The 19842-nt window shown below is 39.4% G+C and overlaps 1 protein-coding gene across 1 annotated transcript in view; it reads right to left on the bottom strand.

The window, feature by feature from the left end:
- Nucleotides 1–19842, bottom strand: part of LOC140238466 (reelin-like) — a 103233-nt gene that overhangs the window by 59204 nt on the left and 24187 nt on the right. The window contains exons 13-31 of the mRNA XM_072318371.1: nt 19385–19454; nt 18686–18925; nt 17623–17784; nt 16399–16635; nt 15772–15896; nt 13802–13982; nt 13356–13493; nt 12378–12564; nt 11456–11667; nt 10810–10969; nt 10019–10183; nt 6076–6311; nt 5417–5568; nt 4281–4491; nt 3564–3808; nt 2658–2837; nt 1783–2059; nt 1129–1269; nt 240–426 (exon numbers count right to left, since the gene is read on the bottom strand). Of these exons, the coding sequence (XP_072174472.1) occupies nt 240–426; nt 1129–1269; nt 1783–2059; nt 2658–2837; nt 3564–3808; nt 4281–4491; nt 5417–5568; nt 6076–6311; nt 10019–10183; nt 10810–10969; nt 11456–11667; nt 12378–12564; nt 13356–13493; nt 13802–13982; nt 15772–15896; nt 16399–16635; nt 17623–17784; nt 18686–18925; nt 19385–19454 (3506 nt within the window). The remainder of the gene's footprint in view (nt 1–239; nt 427–1128; nt 1270–1782; nt 2060–2657; nt 2838–3563; nt 3809–4280; nt 4492–5416; nt 5569–6075; nt 6312–10018; nt 10184–10809; nt 10970–11455; nt 11668–12377; nt 12565–13355; nt 13494–13801; nt 13983–15771; nt 15897–16398; nt 16636–17622; nt 17785–18685; nt 18926–19384; nt 19455–19842) is intronic.

The raw sequence follows: 19842 nt of genomic DNA, 5'->3' as shown, positions 1-19842 counted from the left end.
TGTACTGTATATCATTACTACAAATGTATCTCACAAAAAGGTATATATACAGTTACTGTACATGACAACCATAACACATGAATCAGATTTAGTGAAGTCCTCTTGAAAATATGACAGCTGATACATACATATAGTGAAGTCCATTGCATCTAGAAGCTGCAGCGTTTGGCAATAACACTTCCAATCATGACAAAATGATTGCAATTTACTTCACACAGGGTTCACAGAGAACACTGTACCTGGTTGAAGACGGCGGCGTTTCCCGACACCAGCACACCGTTGCACTGTGTGTCACTTCGCGACATACCATACACGTGAAGCCAGCGCGTTGCATCCGTGGACGCTGCACTGTCGAAGGTGTCCTTCAGTTGTTTCGGCAAGGGCACGTTGGGTACACAGAAGCTACCATCATAGCCAGTGTCACACCTAATATGGTAGCACAGTGGAGACACCATCAACACAGCAACAACTTAACCCATTGAGGACGGACTGATTTTGCTACAACACGCATTTCCCATAGACACTTGCCCAAGTATACTCGGGACTCGTCCTCAACAGGTTAATACCTCACTCGTGTCAATTGCTTAATACAGTTCTGTAAGTCTAGTTTTCCCATGGTTAAACTCTAATTCTCCACAAAAGCACAGATAAAATAATTACTGATTATGTGTTTCAACACAAATATATAGATTTTTCCAGACTGACATTTTATCTTCTGTCCATATTAACACCAAAATTTCCATCACACTTTGATGGTTGAGTCAAGCAAATCATTTTGGTCCCTTGATATTGACAATTATGCCTGATGTGTAAAAGACAGACAATGGTTGTGTCCAATACAATCATCCCATATGTTTGTATAGGTGTTGAATTCAAGTATTGACAGATGAATTTCTTTAGGCTACTGAATATGAATTCTAATGTTTAGCATGATCACACAGTTGTGTGTTCATCAAGATTCAGCCATATGTTTAGACTCTCCTAGTCTTGTTCCATGGCTCTCTTACGTTTACCATCAACACACAGTGATCATCCGTCAAGAGCTCTAATTTACATTGTACAGGGCACACCAATACTCTATATATCAAGTGATTTTGAAGCATCACCGTTCATCACTGTTTGACATACATGCAAAAGCCCCTGTTACACCAGCCATGGCCCGAACACATCCAAGGGCAGCCGTTGCCAAGGTACACGTTATCGATGGCCCATGTATCGCGCCCAGCCCGGAAATCTGGTTGCTGCCATCGGAAGCGTGTCGAGGTTGATCTGGAAGAAAATATACAGGGAAACAGATGTGAAACATTTCCCAAATGTCACAAAGGTGATAGTGTTAAGGGGTTAATATATACAGTATGTCCACACATGAAGATACAAATCTCAAAGAACACTAGATTGCAGATTTTACAGCATGCCACTAATTCTCACTGCAGTCTTAGCAGGGCATACATGTACATGTACATCCTACATGAAAGCTATTTCAAAAAGCTAAAGAAACGTAAGCTCCATATATCAAAGCTAAAGAAACGTAAGCTCCATATATTACAGCATAAACTTTGCTTAGAATAGGAGAGTCTAAACCCTGCTCATGCATGTAACAATACTTGCAAGCTAGAATTTTGTCTTACTTTCGTTGTGAAAGAGTTCTTCAGTCATTTCTACTACATGACTTTACATTGCAGTATACTTTGTATCAAAATGACATTGAGGGACAGATATACAACAATGTATGCATAACTTTCTACTAGGACGCTAATAAAAAACAGGGGGTTCCCCACTCACATGGCAGCCTCCGGAAGGTAGATGGTGACCCTGGTCCAATCCATGTGCATCTGTGAGACGTAGCGACTGCCCATCCCGTAGCGGCCACACCCCACATTGGGCGGGGCGCACTCCTCCTCCACTGGGTGCCAGGTTTGGCCCATGTCCAGTGAGTAGTGGAGCAGGACGGCGTAGGCCGGCAGGGAGGGGTTGCCCCCGCACCCCATGGACAGGTCAAACTGGAGGAAGGAGGTCATGGTGACGTGGAAGTCCCACGTCTCAGCATAGCGAGGCATGTCTGTGACAGGGCCGAGACAGTTTCATCATGACAGTTTGTGCCAAAGTTAAGCTCACAGAGTCGAAGGTCACTTCAACACAAAGGTATTCTGCAACAACTTGTTGCTCGCCTGGATCAAATAATCATCTCAACTCTTAGATCATCTTTAATATCCAAATGATTATGTGGACCAAGAAGTTTAAAATCTGAGACTGTTTGTGCTTGTCTTCTTGGCCTAACAAAATATCTGATCCTATGGGTCCACATGCGTCTGAAAAAAAAAAATAATCTGGACCAAATCCATCAATATGTATACATGAATCGTGATTTGTTTTTTGTTTTTTGTTTTTTGGTGCATTCAAAGATGTCAGCATCATAGAACTAGAAGCTTTCAATTGAGCACCTTAATAATTAAATACAATTCTCATCTAACTTACAAGCACACCACATCACTCTTACTGATTGTTAGCTGGATTTTTGGACAGGCTTCTGTGTAGCCATAGCTGTTAAAGGTGAGGTACTTAAAGCAGAGTCATACATATGTATCTGGGCAAAACTGAATGGATTTTCTCCCTGATCATTATTAAAAAAGTTCCAAAAGTAATCATTATGTGATCACCTGTGACAGCATCAAACACCAAAGCACTGTTCCCTGCACAGAATGACTTGGCAACTCCTCCCATGATCATATACCAGCTGTCACTGGGCGATGAGTGGAAGGCATCCTGGAAGCCAAAGGAGCGCGTCTCGTTGGCTCCGATCACGACGTTGTCCAGGGCCCACTGGGCTCGAGGCAGACCTGATGATTGACCGCAGAGAAAATAACACAGCAGGTGAATACTGCAAATATATATTAGTATAGTGTACATGTATACAAGTGTACAGTTGCCTTATCCCTGCTCCTGCATCAATATTTCCTTCTTTGAAGATTTGACCCCAAAATATGTGTGATGCAAACTCCCACAACAGTTTGTAATCCATGAGCCTTTTACGCAGGGAAAATGCTGAAATGACGGATAGTTCCTGTTCTATCTATTTGTATCTTTCTGCATCATACAATAATGTGTACAGTGTACCTAGGTTGATCTATCCATTTCTGTCTGTCTATGCACCTATTACACTATTTGCCAAACAGTCACTCTTCATGCTTATTCTTAGCAATTATTCTGTATGCAAACTAAGATGTTACTCATTTGATTATATTACATACAATGTATGTATACATTTGATGATAATTGTTGAAAATAGTCATATTGCTGTTATCTTGTACAACGTTAATGAAATTGCAGAAAATTGATGTACTTGTGAAAAAGAATGGCACACAGAGAATAAATCAAATCAAATCATAATAAATCAAATTTATATATTTTTTTGCTCTCCCTTTGCCATATATGTATATATAAGTGTATATATCTTGTCTATTACTTTTCATATACTAGATAATTATCAGTCTTCCCATTTTTAACTTTATCTTTTTCCTCTTTCTCTCTTCCTTCTCTCTCACCCTCACCTGTAGCTTCCTTACCTAATGATACAAATGGCTGCCACCACTTAAAGATGGTGTCTGGAGTCTTGGCTCCCAGCGGGAGTGAGATCGTGACCTGTGTTGACCTCTCGTCCAGCTGGGTGGGGTCAAGCACCTTCAGCGTGTGCCACTCGATGCCAGAGTTGTTGGAGTACTGGACGATGACCGCCTCGCTGCGGTCAATGGCGGCCACACACTGGTCACCCTGATGGGTACTGCCTATCTGAATATAGAACTGGACAATTCTGTGTGGGGAACATAGAAAAGCAAAAGGAGTTGCATGTTTCACATGTACCACACATACATGTTGTATTTCTTTCACGATGAAAACTTTTCATTCAATTGAACAATTAGACATTATTTTAGATGCAAGGTAGCATACATAATGCAGGTACATGTACATGTTTAGGGCTTGAAATGGACTCAAGATTTGGAAGAATTATTTGTTCAACACTGAAATATTACAGACGAACTATAATGGCAAATTACAAAACACAGGATTTATAGCTTCACTTACATGTATTCTATACATTACTTTAACATCTGCCTGGAATATTAATCAAATAAAATTAATATTTCAAGTTCAATCATATGGAAAATAGGAAGAAGGACTGTTCTCTCACTATGAATATGATTATGTTGATATAGAATGTTGAAGAGAAGTGACTTATAAATATCAACTCAGAAATATAGAAAGTTTTGGACTGATGCCCTCACTTGATGGAGGTGGTATTGATGGGTGCAGTCTGGGCCTCCCTGGGACCAGAGGAGCTGAAGTAGAGGGAGTCGCCCATCTTGATGATCCCACACGCCTGGCCCACACTGGACCCCAAGGTGTGCTCCCACTGTCCACCAGTAGGGGAGTCTGAGGCGTCAAAGCCATCGTTCAGACTGCGGGGGTTGGTTCCCTTGGGGGTGCAGGACACACCTGCACCAGAAACATTTTAAAAAAAATTGTTTGTTTGTTTGTTTTTCATCAAAGTGTATTCTCCCTTTTTTTAAACTATTTTAGTTTCTGCTGTTACAATGATGCAAATACATTGTACATGTGCAAGTCATCATAAAATTAACAGATATTATTGTGATAAGAATCAAATGGTTACATAATATTCACATCCATATACACTTGTGATCTGCCCACCACGTTCACAGCAATTACACATTTATGCACATGACAGGATGCAATCAATGTTATCCATTCATCATATGCTCCATATTTTACAAAAACTTGTCAGTATATGAGTGCACTCGTCAGAAGTTTTTGTTTTGTTTTGTGTTTTGTTTTGTTTTGTTTTATTTTGTTTTGTTTTGTTTTGTTTTGTTTTTTGTTTTGTTTTATGGAATTAATGAATTGAAATGCAAAAGAAGAATCATTCAGAGAGTACATGTATCATCTCCAATGTTTACAAGTACACAAAATCATCATACACTCTTATGCAAGTGCGCATACACGTACATGTATTTCATAATTTGTTATTTTTGATTTACCATAAAAATTCAATCAAAAAGTGTGATCACTCTGCATGAATGTGTTTTAAAATAAGCACTTGAGACTTGTCAGAATTGAATGTCTTCACTATTGTAATCCATAGCAAAATCCATGGATCAGATGTGGCATAATACCAGGGATATATACATTGTAAAAGGGTAAGAATGCTGTTTTTTGGCAGCAGAGCCATTGGGAAAACTTGCACATACATGTACAATGTACTGTAGGTTATTAAGGAAGATCATTTCTGTACACAAACAATTCAAACAGATCACTTGTCTGCAAATACTGTTCCTTTTTTAATGTATTGTCTACCCTCAATTGACTCATTAATGACACAGCTTCAATTTTACTGAAGCGTTACCATGATAACCAGAGTCACAGTCGCATTCTCCGTTCCTGCACACTCCATGACCATTGCAGTGGCTGAGACAGGCCTGGCCGATGTAGACATCATCGAGACCAAACGGCGGAGCATAGGGATCGGCCGCTTGCCACCACCTAAACTGGATGTTGCTAGAATGAGAAGGCATAAAAATCAAAATGATGCCTGGCTGGTTTGAATGTAGAGATAGGATCTACGTACAATAAAGATATGTATTGTACACCATGTAAAATTGAGCAATGATAGTATGATAATGATGATATCATGGTCTCATTTACAGAGAGGAGCCTCCATCAAAAGTGTAATAAATATCAATTACACACTGACATACATCAGGAACCAAACATTACACATATATACAACTTCTGTATTCACCGAAGTACGTAACAGAAACAAACGTTTCAACAAGAACAACTTTTGCATTCAGCATGTTAGAATTCACACACAAGTACTCTTTTACATCAATCTGTCACCAAGATTAATATCCTCAAATGTAAATTATGCAAATCATCAAAGTACTCAAAATGAAGACTTGGCTGACAGCAGATACATAGAAGTATAACATGATACCAAAATATATGTCTGTATGCATATGGCCTGGAGGTCTTTAAAAGATATCTATTGATAGGACTCTTCACCTGTGTGACATTTCGCTGGTGACAGGAACAACAATGAGCCTCCAGTCGCTGTACTTCCCCGCGTGGTACACACTCCCATCGGTGAGTTCCCCTCCCTGGCCCTCACACACTGCGCTGCCATCTGTGAAGGGGTAACAGGGCGTGGTCACAAGCTCCCAGTGCAGACCCCCATCGCTGGACTTCTCCAGGTAGACGGGGGCAAAATGGGAGAACGCCGACTGGCATCCTACCACCACCTGCAAGGAAAGAGATGCCCCCATCATCTCACTGAGAACAGATAAACAGTTTTCTTGCCAGAGGGTTTGGACAATGTGTACAACACGTCGTTGTTGTTGTTGTTGTTGTTGTTGTTGTTGTTGTTGTTGTTGTTGTTGTTGTTGTTGTTGTTGTTGTTGTTGTTGTTGTTGTTGTTGTTGTTGTTGTTGTTGTTGTTGTTGTTGTTGTTGTTGTTGTTGTTGTTGTTGTTGTTGTTGTTGTTGTTGTTGTTGTTGTTGTTGTTGTTGTTGTTGTTGTTGTTGTTGTTTGTACAGTTCTGCACTCAAAGCACACAAACATTTAATTTTTGGTGTCCTTATTATTGAAGAAGACTCCAGTAGAAATGTTATCATCATGCTCAGAAAATATCCCACATGCTATACTGTAAAACATGATATATTCGCGGCATGAATTTTTCACGAATTGGAGCCGACGGCCTTTTTTTGCGGCATGAAATTTTTGCGAACTGCCACTGGCATTCATTGCATATACAGTCAAACTCGGATACCTCGAATTCGTCGGGACTGAAGAAAATGGTTCGACGTACGCGAATTTCGAGGTACGCGTACGTCGAATTTTCTTCGACTTATCCGATGTTTATCGATGTTCGACGTTTATCGATGTTCAACATGGTGTCTGTTATAGTGCCTACTGATTGTTTGCATGCTTGTCAATTTGGATTGAATCAACTTTTATATGAATGAATTGAGTGAAAATCGGAAATGAAATCAAAATTTCAGAAATAAAGATTTTGGTGGCCCGATCGCGCCACCAAAAAAAAAAAAAAAAAAAAGGATGTTTGCCTTTACTTTTGAAAATGAACAGCGGTAACAATCGGCTACGTAAGATGCTAAAATAAATGTCAGGGGTTTGCGTTTAATTGTGGAAATGAATGACGGCAATATTCGACTCGGTATGATACTAAAATAAATGTCGGATGTTTGCTCATACTTTTGGAAATGAATAACGATAAGACTCAGCCCCGTATGGTGCAAAAACTAATGTTAGATATTTGATTTTGCGTTCGGAAATGAGTAAGGATAACATTCGGCTCCGGAAGACGCTGAAATAAATGTCGAATTTTTGCTATGACGTTCGGAAATGAAAAACAATAACATTCAACTCCGTACGATGGTTAAATAAATGTCGGATGTTTCCTTATACTTTCGAAAGTAAATAGCAATAGCATTCGGCTCCGGAAGATGCTAAAATAGATGTCAGATGATCGTTTTTATGTTCGGAAGAAAATAGCAGTAATATTCTGCTCCATCATGTCCATATGATGCTAAAATAACTGTCTGATGTTTGCTTTTAAATTTCGAAATGAATAACAGTAACATTCAGCTGCGTTTAATGGTAAAATTAATGTTTGATGTTTGCTTTGACGTTCGGAAAAGAGTAACAATAATATTCCACTCCTGACAATGATGAAATAAATGCTGGATGTTTGCTTTTACGTTCGAAAGTAAATTGCAATAACATTTAGCTCCGGAAGATGCTAAAATAAATGTTGAATGTTTGCTTTGATGTTCTGAAGTGAATAACAATAATATTCAACTCCGTACGCTGATAAAATAAATGCCGGATGTGTGCTTTTACGTTCGAAAGTAAATGTCAATAGCATTCAGCTCCGGAAGATGATAATCATGTCGAATGATTGCTTTTACGTTTGGCATGTTTGGAAGTGAACAGCAGTAACATTCTGCCCCATACGATGTTAAAAAAATATTGGATATTTGCTACGGTACATTTCGAAATAGATATCAGTAACATTCAGCTATACGTTTCATGGTCCAAAATGTCTGATGTCTGCCTTGACGTTCAAAAATGAAAAACAGTAACATTCGGCTCCATGCGATGATAAAATAATTGTCAGATGATTCATTTCACTTTCGGAAGTGGACAGCAGTAACATTCGGCTCCGTTCGATAATGAAATATATGTCGGATGTTTGAAATTAATAACGGTAATATTCTGCTCCGTACGATGCAAGAATAAATAACAGATTGTTGCTTTAACATTTGGAAATGATTAATGGTATTAATCCGCTCAGTTAGATGCTAAAACAAATAGCGAATGTTTGCTTTCACGTTTGGAAATGGATTAGGATAGTATTCAGCTCCGTAAGATTCTAAAATGAATGTCGGTTGTTTGCTTTTACATCTAAAAATGAATAACGGTAACTTTCGGCTTTTTACAATGCTAAAACAAATGTCGGATGCTAACAAATGTCAGCAAATACTCCCATTTTCTCATTTCAAACGTAAGTTTTGACCTCCTCAGTATAATGGGCATCAACTTTTTAAATAATCTCTACGCCTATTTGTCAAATCTTTAAACACAGAGTAAGATGATTGAATTTTCTATTCATTTCTTTTAGACATGGGCATCTGTATCACTTCAATAATGCTTAATAATAATTTGTCTCTGTTTAGTAGGACCGATTTAGTTTTTGTAATGTTTTTCCTGATTTTTTTTTTTTTTTTTTGTTACCAGATTTTACTTTCGACCACTAGAAAATAAAAATCAATGATATTGGTGGCCCGATAAAACTTATAAGTGCGGAACCCTGTGTATTCTATTCTTCATTGTGATCGGCCTATACTTCCAGATTTTCATAATCGCATTGCTGGGGAAAAAAAAAAGTTTCAGTGCTTGCGTTCTCGGGGAAGTAAACTTCGTGAAAGGCAAAAAAAAAAAAACAGTTTAAAAAAAGACACTACGAGGGAGATTGATGTTTTGACAGTGGAGCGTGATTAATGGCAAAGATATAACTGTCAACGTAAGCAGGTGCGCCCCGACGGTTGAGAAATCTACGCGCACGGTATGACTGTCTCCGTCAAAAATCAAAACACAGTGGTTAAAGAAAAGCAAATGATGGGGCAGCGCGTAGTGCTATCGTAAAGCACTCCATTGGCACGGGTGCTATGTGCATACCATGTACGTGTGTTGGTAGGTGTTGGGGATTTTCCTTGTCAGCTGTGTATCGGGTATTTCTTCTTGGGCGCGCGATTTCTGGGTCTCAGAATATTTACAATCGAGTGTGAAAACATTTGTGACATGTCTTCGCTGTCCACGCGCGCTTAATCGGAGATGCTGAGTGATGTTTGCAATTTCGATTCGAGCAACATGCTGGGAAAAACAATAAGTTAATTAAGATCGGGACATTAGATTTCCCTTCGAGGTAACCGAACTTCGAGTTATCTTTGTTCGAGCTACGCGAATTTTAATACACGGAAACTCCATAGGAACAATCGGGACTTTCATTTTGCCCCCGAGGTAAGTGATATTCGGCTTATCCGACGTCGAGGTATCCGAGTTTGACTGTAGTGCAGACAAGAACTTTCGCGTGCATTTTAATTTCGCAAATCTTGGTGCTCGCGAAATTCGCGAAATTAAAATGCACGCCAACATTCCTCGTTTTACAGTATGTCTCAAAAAAATTCCTCTTGTTGCCTACAAAAATGTCAGTAAACTGGTACAACATTTCCTCTTTAAGAGAGGAAATTGTGCATATTCAGCACTGTTATACATTGTATCATATTCTCAGCCTGCGATATATGCTTTACTGTACATTGTAGGTGCAACAGAGAATTTTACTTTTTCCTTAAATTCATTGGCATAGTAAATTGTCTGCATGGAATAAAATGTGTATGATTACTGATTGGTAAAGTGAAGATAGCATTACCTTAAACTGGACCACATCACGGGTGGTCAGTCGCAGTGACCGAGTCACAGCGAATCTATCTTCACCAACTGCATCAAAGAAGAGAGCTGGACCCCTTGAGCCACAGTGGGTGCCCACTTGACCACTGCTAGTGGACATCCAGATGTCAGGCTGTGGACTGTCATTCTGAAATATAGATGAAAATCATGTCACTTCTTCAACAATCAACCGTGATGTGGAAGAAATAATTAAAACAAGGAATTCATGTGTGAAAAGTCCATTAAATGCAAAAACTTGTGAACCTTTTACTTTTGCTGTAGCAGTCTATGAATGAATGTTAATACAATGTCTTGCATATAATTTCTAGAAGCCAGGATTTTCACATCATCTGTAAATCATCAAATTCTGACTGGATCCGTCCATGGGGAGATGATGCCCTCTAATACATTCAACTCACACAACTTACCTCAATTTGACTTTATAGGAAAGGCTAATCTTACATTGAAAGTTGGTGTTGAGACCAATCATTCCACACAGAGGGTAGCAAGGGGTATTAGTCTTTGTTAAAGACTGCCGGTGGGACTCATAATTTGCACACAATCCTGACACGGAAAAGAGCAATGGATCTGCAACACATAAAGTATGTATCACATACACCTGGCATCAGTTTCACTCTTTGAGATGAAAGGACGAAAGAGTTCAACGCTTTGCAAGCTGTGAGGGAAGTCAAGTCGACAAAATGACCCAGTTAATAATTAAAGTTTACCACACCGTAAATGGAATCTGAGAGAATAATATTCATCACTGCCTACCACGAAGGATGCCTGCAGTGACTGCAGCCTGAAGTCATTGCCAATGAAAACATCATCGATGGCCCACTGGCTCCGGTAGGCTCCTCCATGGTGAGGCTGTCTCCATCGGAACCTCACCGAGGGAGTGTGGGCCTCTGATGGAAGATCTTTCCTCACAAACCTGGACAGATTGGTCAGAAGGGAAAAAAACCCAACCCACGTGGCAGGGTTACCATGGCAAGTTTCAGAATGAGTTGACACAGGGCAGCAAGATATGTCGCACACAAAGTTGCATGAAAAATAATAATGTTGCAGACAGTATACAAATGAAGTATCAAGAAGTATTGTGCTTAAATACCAAAAGCTTTTGGCATTTCTTAGAGATTTGGAAAGGAACAGACTGATAAAACAAAATATTTATTGGATTGAACAAAGCTTAATGTGACAAAGTAGAGAAAGAATATGCATGAACATTGATTGAGAGGAATACAACAGAAAAGTTACCAAAAGAAACAAATGTACAAAGCATGATATCAAACAGATAGAGATATTTGTCTGAACAACAAACTGTTTTGTGGGAGGAAGACATGCGCAGAAAGAACAGACAAACATCCAGGTCGACCAAAAAAAAGAAATATGTCGGAGACTTGAGAGGAGAATATGGTACCTTGCTGTGGTGTAGTCCTGGTAGTAAAGCTCCAGCAGTCCCACCCATGTGATACCCCCATCGGTGGAGTACTCCAAGAGGACCCCCTGCGCCCTCTCCGTGGACCTACTGCAGGACCGACTGTCCTCCTGGCTGCCGATCCGGATGTAGAACTGGATGTAGCTCGGCTCCACCATGCTGGTGTCGTGGCTGATCAGCTGCCTCACTCCGGGCTGAAAAGAGGGTTTTTTTTTCAGATTTTAAAATCAGTTCAATGAAAACCAAATCAACTGTGAGGAAAAGTCAACTCTATTTAGTGGCACACCTTCAATTAAAACAAATCAATTCTTATACATTTGATTTTACACCCACTTGAAAAGTTAGATATAGATAAAACTCAAAGTTTCATGAATACAAATTATTCATAGAAAGAAACAGGAAAGGACTTTGGGATTAAATACCATCAAACCATCCAATGTGTCTTAAGTTTGTAGAAGACACAAGATGCATTTGAAATAATTGCAAATACATGTACACGGTAGGTTCTTCCAGCTGATTGAGATCCCCTATACAAGTAGCATAAGATATCATAAAATATTTCAGAATTTAACGTGTATCACAATGTACATGTAGCAAGGTAAGAAAGTGAGCAATAGACTGAAATACAAGAGTACACAAAAGCTTAGAACTTTAAATGGTCCACATTCCAAGAAATTATTGCCACACTTTACATTAAATAATGAAACCATCATTCTTCATCATATTCATGATATGTAATTCATGTCACAAATTACAAACGACAGTTTTTTTTTTAAATGCACATGTTACCAAAATATAAATTGAGGTGAGAGTTATTTTTGTCACCAGGATGAAGAATACTACCTAAAGATCCTTTCACTCTGCCCTATTCATGGCATGGGATTAGAATGACTCCACCCCTTACCCCATGGAAGTAGAGGGAGCAACCGGAGGAGATGGTTCCACAGCCACGCCCCCTGCAAGAGACGCTCCCACCCTGGATGGTCTTCCAGACGGCATTCATCGCCGACATCTCCTCAAAGTCGGACCTGATGGCAGTCAGTCTGTTCGACGCCGGGACGCAGCTCTCTCCCACATACCCTGTATCGCAGCTGTCCATTCAACATTACGCAATAATTGATTGCCAGTATGAATTCACATTCTTGATTGAAATATGCCTTTTTATTACAATCAAACAAGTGCCAATGTGCATTACATGTGTGGGACATAATATGAGGACATTTATAATTTATCAAAGGAGTTGGCACAAGGTTAAGAATAATCAAGGTGTAGGCCCTACCATGTACTTAAACTGACAAAAAAAAAAAAAAGGATGGGAGTTGGAAACTGTCAACTGTTAGTCTTTATACTGCATTTAAATTAACCTTTTAATTACATCACTCATTTCTAGTTCCTCGTCAGATACATCACATCTGGGTCTACAATTTCAGTTACATGATGACAGTCCATTTTTACAATGTATTTTGTCAACAGCGAATACTGTGTGTATTATATCTCTATCAAAACCTGGGGCCCGTTTCATAAAACTTATCAGTGACAACTGCCACATTTCTATGACAAATTTGCTCTCAACCAATCAGATGCAAGGATTTCAGTAGCTTGTCACATCTATGACAACTTGTCACTGATGACAAGTTTTATGAAACGGGTCCCTGATTCACAGCTTGAATATGATATATCATATCGAACACAAGTACAGCACTTATCATGGCATGAATATAGGATATCATATCAAACACAGGTATCACGCATTTGGTGCAAGAAAAGTATGGATCGGAAATGCCTGTGCAAAGTGAAATTTGTTCAATCACTTAAACCCAATAATCACCCTCTCATCTGTAACAGTCTTCAAAATAAGATTATAAATAACACAGCAACATACCTGCATAAGCCCTCTTGACACACACCATGCCCATGGCACATGTTTGGGCACTGTTCACCCACATAAAGATGTCTAATGGCCCATGTTGCACCTGGCGAGTGGTGAGACTGCCTCAGCCTGAACCTGGTCACTGCAAACCTGTGTGGGAGGCAGAGAAAGTTGATCATGTCAGACTGTCTTCAGACACCTACTGTAAGCTCAGACAACTGATTGTTTGTGGGCTGTAGGGAGTGCACAGAGAAAATAAAATGAATGTCTAAATTTAACTCATCTGGCTCGCCTTTACTGGATAAGCAGTTTTCTGTGTTATGTTTGTTTATTTTTTCCACTACAAAATGATTTAATTAGTACAGTTTGTTTGTACATTGTATCTGTTATACAAAGTGTAGTGCAAATATACCAGACTACTTGATCAGTCAGAAACACTAACATAATGTACATTGTACCTGAGATTTGCAGGCAGCGGCAGACTGATTCTCGTCCACTCCGTGTACTCAGACGAGTGATAGAGGGAGCCCTGCTGGTAGCCAGTACAGCCCACCTGGCCTGGCAGACACGTGGGAATGACATCATGCCATGTGAGACCGCTGTCCGTGGAGTATTCCAGATGGATTGCAAAGTCATGACCTTTTATCAGTGGGGGAGGGGTACAAGGAAAAGGACAAGCATGTCCAGTTATTTTCAATCATGTTATCATGACAATATCTCACAACATAGAGCAGTCTCTCAAGAATAAGCACAGAAAATGTGAAAAACATTTTAAGATGATATTCATAATTTCACATATCGAGTAAAAAAAAAAAAAAAAAAATCCAATTGAAGACAAGAATACTTTTATTGATACCATTTGAAAGACCAAACACCTTTTTGATATTCTGACCTCAACAGGACAGGTAGTCATTGCAAATACAGGAGCACCAAAGTATTAGACATATTTTCACCATCGTGTTCTATATCACACATACAAACCATTTCACAAACTCAAGGGACTTCAGCTACAGTTGTATGATTCCTCCATCTTCTCTCTCCCCTGCAAGTGTGCTTTTCATATTTTGCAACACATACATGTATCATGAAACATATGCCCCTTTCAACACACAAAAAGTAACAAAATGATTAAACCTAGTATTCAAGAAAACAGTCTCATAACTAACATCACAAAACATGGAGGAAGTTGGAGCTCAAAATACATGTATGCTTATGTTCCAAATGGTACTTAAAGGTGACATTTTTTTATTTCTATTTAAATCTCTTATTTCGAGTTATTTATTTGTCTAAAAATTACTTGTTTGCATTAAAAACTAGAAATGTCGCTACGGCGACTGGTGTATGCCTCCGCCATAATACATGGTTCTCCTAATAGGTCTATAGTACAATGTCTTGACAATGTGTGATGACAGTTTCACACAATTGGCAAAATATTAAAATGACAGGTTTGCCACAAATGTGCTGAATGTTCACTTTCCTAGAACTAGGTTCAATTGGATGAATGATTAAAACATCAAGAGTGCAGGTATTTGGGGGAACTGATGATTTTCACTTGACTTTTGACCCTTTTACAAGTTTATGCATTGAGTAATTTTCAAGGTATTGAGAAAGAGTATAATTTCAGTATCAAATGGTAAAATAGTATTATCGAAACCTGGCCTTTGACCTTTGACCCCACAGTTCCAAAGAGAATCACTGTTAGGTAGAACATGCATAAATATGTAAGTTTCATGACAATACCTTGAGTTAGTTTTGAGATATGGAGGAAAAAGTGCAATTTAGCACTTTCACTTGACCTTTGACCTTTTGACCTTTGACCTTTTGGCAAGAAACTTCCCACAGAATATATATTAGGTTATACATGCATACATCAAGTTTTAAAAAAATCCTTCAGGCACTGCATAAATATAAGGAAAGTAGTTATATTTTGAGGAGTTGACCTTGACCTTTGACCCCTGACCTTTGACCCATGACCCCCAACTTCCCTAGATAATCACTGCCCATCGGTACAAGCATATATACTAAGTTCCATGAAGATACCTTGAACCATTTGCGAGATATGGAGAAAAACATGAAATTTCAATTTTTTTTTTCACAAAATAACCTGTGACCTTTGACCTTTGACCCTGTGACCCTAAAATCCACACAAAGTATCATCCCCCAAGGATATACCCTCATACCAAGTTTGATGCAAAACCACCACACGGTTCTTGAGATATCAACAAAAACAAAACGGGACGGACGGACGTACGGACGTACGGACGTACGGAAGTACGGACGTACGGAAGTACGGACGTACGGACGGACGGACGACCCGAAAACATAATGCCTCCGGCCACTTCGTTGGCGGAGGCATAAAAAGAAGTTACTTCAATACTTGTGGACTTCACAAACTCATACAGACATCACCATAAAGGAATACCTTCACCCCGTGGTCTGGCAGCTTGACCACACCCAATGGCCAGGTAGAACTGGATCATGAAGGACGGACCGATACGCAGCGACTGGGTCTCCAGGATTGAGGCACCGCTCGTGTGTGACCTGCCGGGAAGTCTGGAGAGTGAACAATAAACACACTAGTGAACAGAGCGTGACTATGAAGTGGAGACTAGAGTAACACTGGCACCTAACATTGTAGTGTACTCAAGAATAATGTCACCTGCTCAAAAAAACTCAATCACACACAGCACAGAAGTCCATCCATATATGATATGCAGGTATTTTTACCACTTTACCAACAAATTTATTATACAATAATACAGTTGTTCAAGGTAAAATATACACCATCTTACACACTCTGAGACTAGACAAGCATGTTTTCATACCAAAGCAAATATTACACTCCACAGTGTTGTTCTTGTTTGCCGTTACAAGTTAAATTCATCTCACCGCATGTTGGTAGTTTCTATTAATCTATGAAATCATTTTGACAAGCTGTTAGTAAACTTTATGAGTAAAATTTGAAGTTTTTTTGACACATGGTCCTGTTTGGTTATGTTATGTTATGGGTGGTTATCCTAGCTTGGACTGGACATACAACGTAACTTCTACTTACACCAGAGCTGGGCTGATGTTGCAGGCCTCTCCGATCTGACCAGTGTGAAAGGTCAGGGCCTGACGGACCTCTCTGTGGTCACTGAAGTCCAGGTTGATGGCGTTCTTGAGTGACGGCGTCAAGAAAATGTTGTCGATGGCCCAGACGGACAGATCCTCTCCACCATTGGTCGGTTGCCACCACCTGACACGGCAGGCATTTCCCCTGGCAACATCTGGCAAGTGTATCAACACAGTCCTAGGGGTAAATGAATATATCATAGTAATGACAACATTGAAGCAAGTGAAATCTTTGACATTTAACATTATACAAATGATGCACAGGACAGAGTGGATCGGTGAGAATTGGATGCGCGACTTTGGAACTGTTTAAACTTTGGAACTGTTTAAACCCACGAGCACAGCGAGTGGGTTTAAGACTGTTCCAAAGTTAAACGAGAGCATCCAATTCTCACTGATCCACGAAATAGGCCTGTGCATCATTTGTGTTATAAAATGGGCCAGTAAATTCATGAAATACAACCATTTTCCCCATCATGCATCCGGTACACCTACAACACTATACAAGACTTGAGCCATGCATTCGGATTTTACCAGACGCATGGCCATGCATTCGGATTTTACCGGACGCATGGCTCATGGTGGATCGGTAAAAATCAATGCATGACAATTGACCAATCAGATTGCAGAGATTCTAAAGCCCATTTTATAATTCATCATGGCCAGCTGCTGCCTACAATTCATCTTGAATTATCAATTTCATGCTTCATGTAACAGTATCTTCGCTGGGGTGACAAGACCTTGTATCTCAAATTTTGGTGAAAGTTACTTTTTTGGATTAATGGTCAGATAATCTGTTTAAAGTGATGTCCTGTCCAAATCCTAGCTGTCTTACCCCAAAAATGAGGCCACCACAGCATATCAAAGGAAAGACTATCCCATTTGTCATAGTAGCACTTTGGCTGCCATGTGTTTTTTTTTTTCTCTCCTGAACATTTGACATTTTGTAGATACAAGGTCTTGTCACCCCAGCAAGGGTATACAGATTGTATTTCTGTAACTCATGGGAATGTGGCGATCAGGAAAAAATTACCCCCCCCAAAAAAATCTAAACTATGCAAAGAAATCAACCTATTCTCATGAATAACTGAATTAAAAAAAAAAAAAAATCTGTCCAAAAATGCTGGGGACTAATTCTAAACTTATTCTTTCATGCAATCATTACCTGGCAGTCTTATAGGCATCAAACTCTAGATGCTTGAGAAGCTCCCAGCTGATTCCATTGTTGCAAGAAGTCAGGACCAGAACCGACTCGCTCGAGTCCTGCGGCGGAGAGCAGCTGCCCACTAAACTGTGACCGCCCAGTCGAACGGTGAACTGGAGGTACCTATGCATTCAAGGGGAGAGTAATTTCTCGTTTCATTTTTTAATCAAAGGTATGCATTAGTTCTACTTGCTACTGATGTATGATGATGGTAATATCATTCCTCTGACTTTAAAAGAGGTAAGCCTAACGCTCTTTCCTTATGCTAGAAAAAGGAACATAAACGTATATGTAAGCTGAATTCTCTTTAAATTTTCTTTATATCGTTGTCCTATTGTGACATCACAAGTTGTAATAGACTCCTTATCTACATGTAGCGATGGCAGTATCCAACGCTGCACACTGGCACTGGTCCCACGGTCCTCGACAAGTAAAAATCTCTGTGGGACCAGTAATTTTTTCAGGAATGGACCGGTAAAAAACGAAAAAACTGGGCACCTACTGGTTTCATGAAAAGATTAAACCAGTAGAAAAAAAAAATGTAGTGTGCAGCTATCGAAACTTTAAAAATATGTAACTTTTGAACGGATTGTCAAATTTTCTTCAAACTTCACTGATATGTTCAACTAATATTTTAACACTCACTCAATCCACATACTCATTTTATTCAAATTCATGAATTTCTTCCGTCGAGATGTTTTTTTCATTGCAACTGATTGACAAATTGCCCTACATCGACGTCCTGCTCGAGTATGTACGCCCATGATTTTTTATCATGGCTACTACTAAAAACACTGATCAATTCAGTGCTTATTTACGTCGATGTAGGGCAATTTGTCAATCAGTTGCAATACTCATTTTAGTTTCACATCCCTTTTAAGTTTTTGTTGGCATTGATAATGTTAATGAACTTTCATGCACTGAGTGTGTACACTATCTAATATGACCAAAACTATGATTTCTCTCACTCATTAACATTGGTAATTGATATACTACAGAAGTAAAATGAATTATCTACTGTTACCTGACACCTGCAGTGTTTATTTCTCGAGTGATGAGCTCTCTGCGTCTGGCCTGGTTGAACACGAGAGCTTTCCCCGACGCCAGCATGCCGCACTGATAGCCAACCACCCCTCCTTGAATCGTGCTGAACTTGTCGTTCTTGTTCAGTGTGAAGGAGAAGTCCTCAAACGTCTCGGTGAGGTTGCGTGGCAGGATTTTGACGGAGATCTGGCACGAATCACCCGAGTATCCCTGGTCACAGCTGTGGAAAACAAACATGTTACACATGTACTTTGCCACACTGTTACCAGCAATACAGAGTATGACATGCGCTGTTTCAATATTAATGCTATCTACATGCACTTTTTCAAATTGAATGTTTTCTATTGAATACTGCAGACCTTCCAAGTCTCATACATGTACCTCAAGGGTCTTTTTCACGGTTGACACGCCCAACTTTTTCTCATGCCTCAAATTGGCAACTTTACTGAGAAGTGTAATGTTGATGCTTTTTTGTGTGTGTCAATTGGCAAATTTTTGAAATTTGTTTCTCTGACTTCATAAAAAGGTTATGAATTTAACCTGTCCCTCGACATTTGTTCCAAACATGGGATATACAGTATAATTGAGTAAAAAGGAGAAAACAATCACTTCTGCAGCGAAATGTCATAGGGATTGATGAGCCCAAGTTCTGTTAAATGACTGAAGCATGATAACACACCTGCATCCCTTCTGAGTGCATTTGCCATGTCCATTACACATCATCTGGTCACAGGCTTCACCAATATACACTGTGATAGGAGAAGGGAGACAATTTCTTCAGACATGATGAGAAAAGCACAAGAATAGACATGAAATCATCACGGAGAAAAAAAGTAATCAGGAAGTTTATACTGTAAAACGAGGAATGTTCACGTGCGTTTTGATTTTGCGGATTTCATGAGAGCAAAGATTCGTGAAATTAATGCACATGAATGTTCTTGTATACACTATACGCATTGAATGTTAGAGGCCATTCGCGAAAATATTGTGTTTTACAGTAAGTAATGCTAACAGCAAAGTGAAATGAATGCTATAACATTACAGGACTAAAACTCATGTACAGTTGTACTGCTAATAATATATTGCTCTGCATGAACTCCCATGTCTGTCTGCTTCATTCACTAATGCATACTACTG

This window comes from Diadema setosum, chromosome 2 (assembly GCF_964275005.1).
Source record: "Diadema setosum chromosome 2, eeDiaSeto1, whole genome shotgun sequence".
Classification (NCBI taxonomy): domain Eukaryota; kingdom Metazoa; phylum Echinodermata; class Echinoidea; order Diadematoida; family Diadematidae; genus Diadema; species Diadema setosum.
The sequence above is the reverse complement of the archived record's forward strand: the minus strand, read 5'-3'. Positions and strand labels throughout refer to the sequence as shown.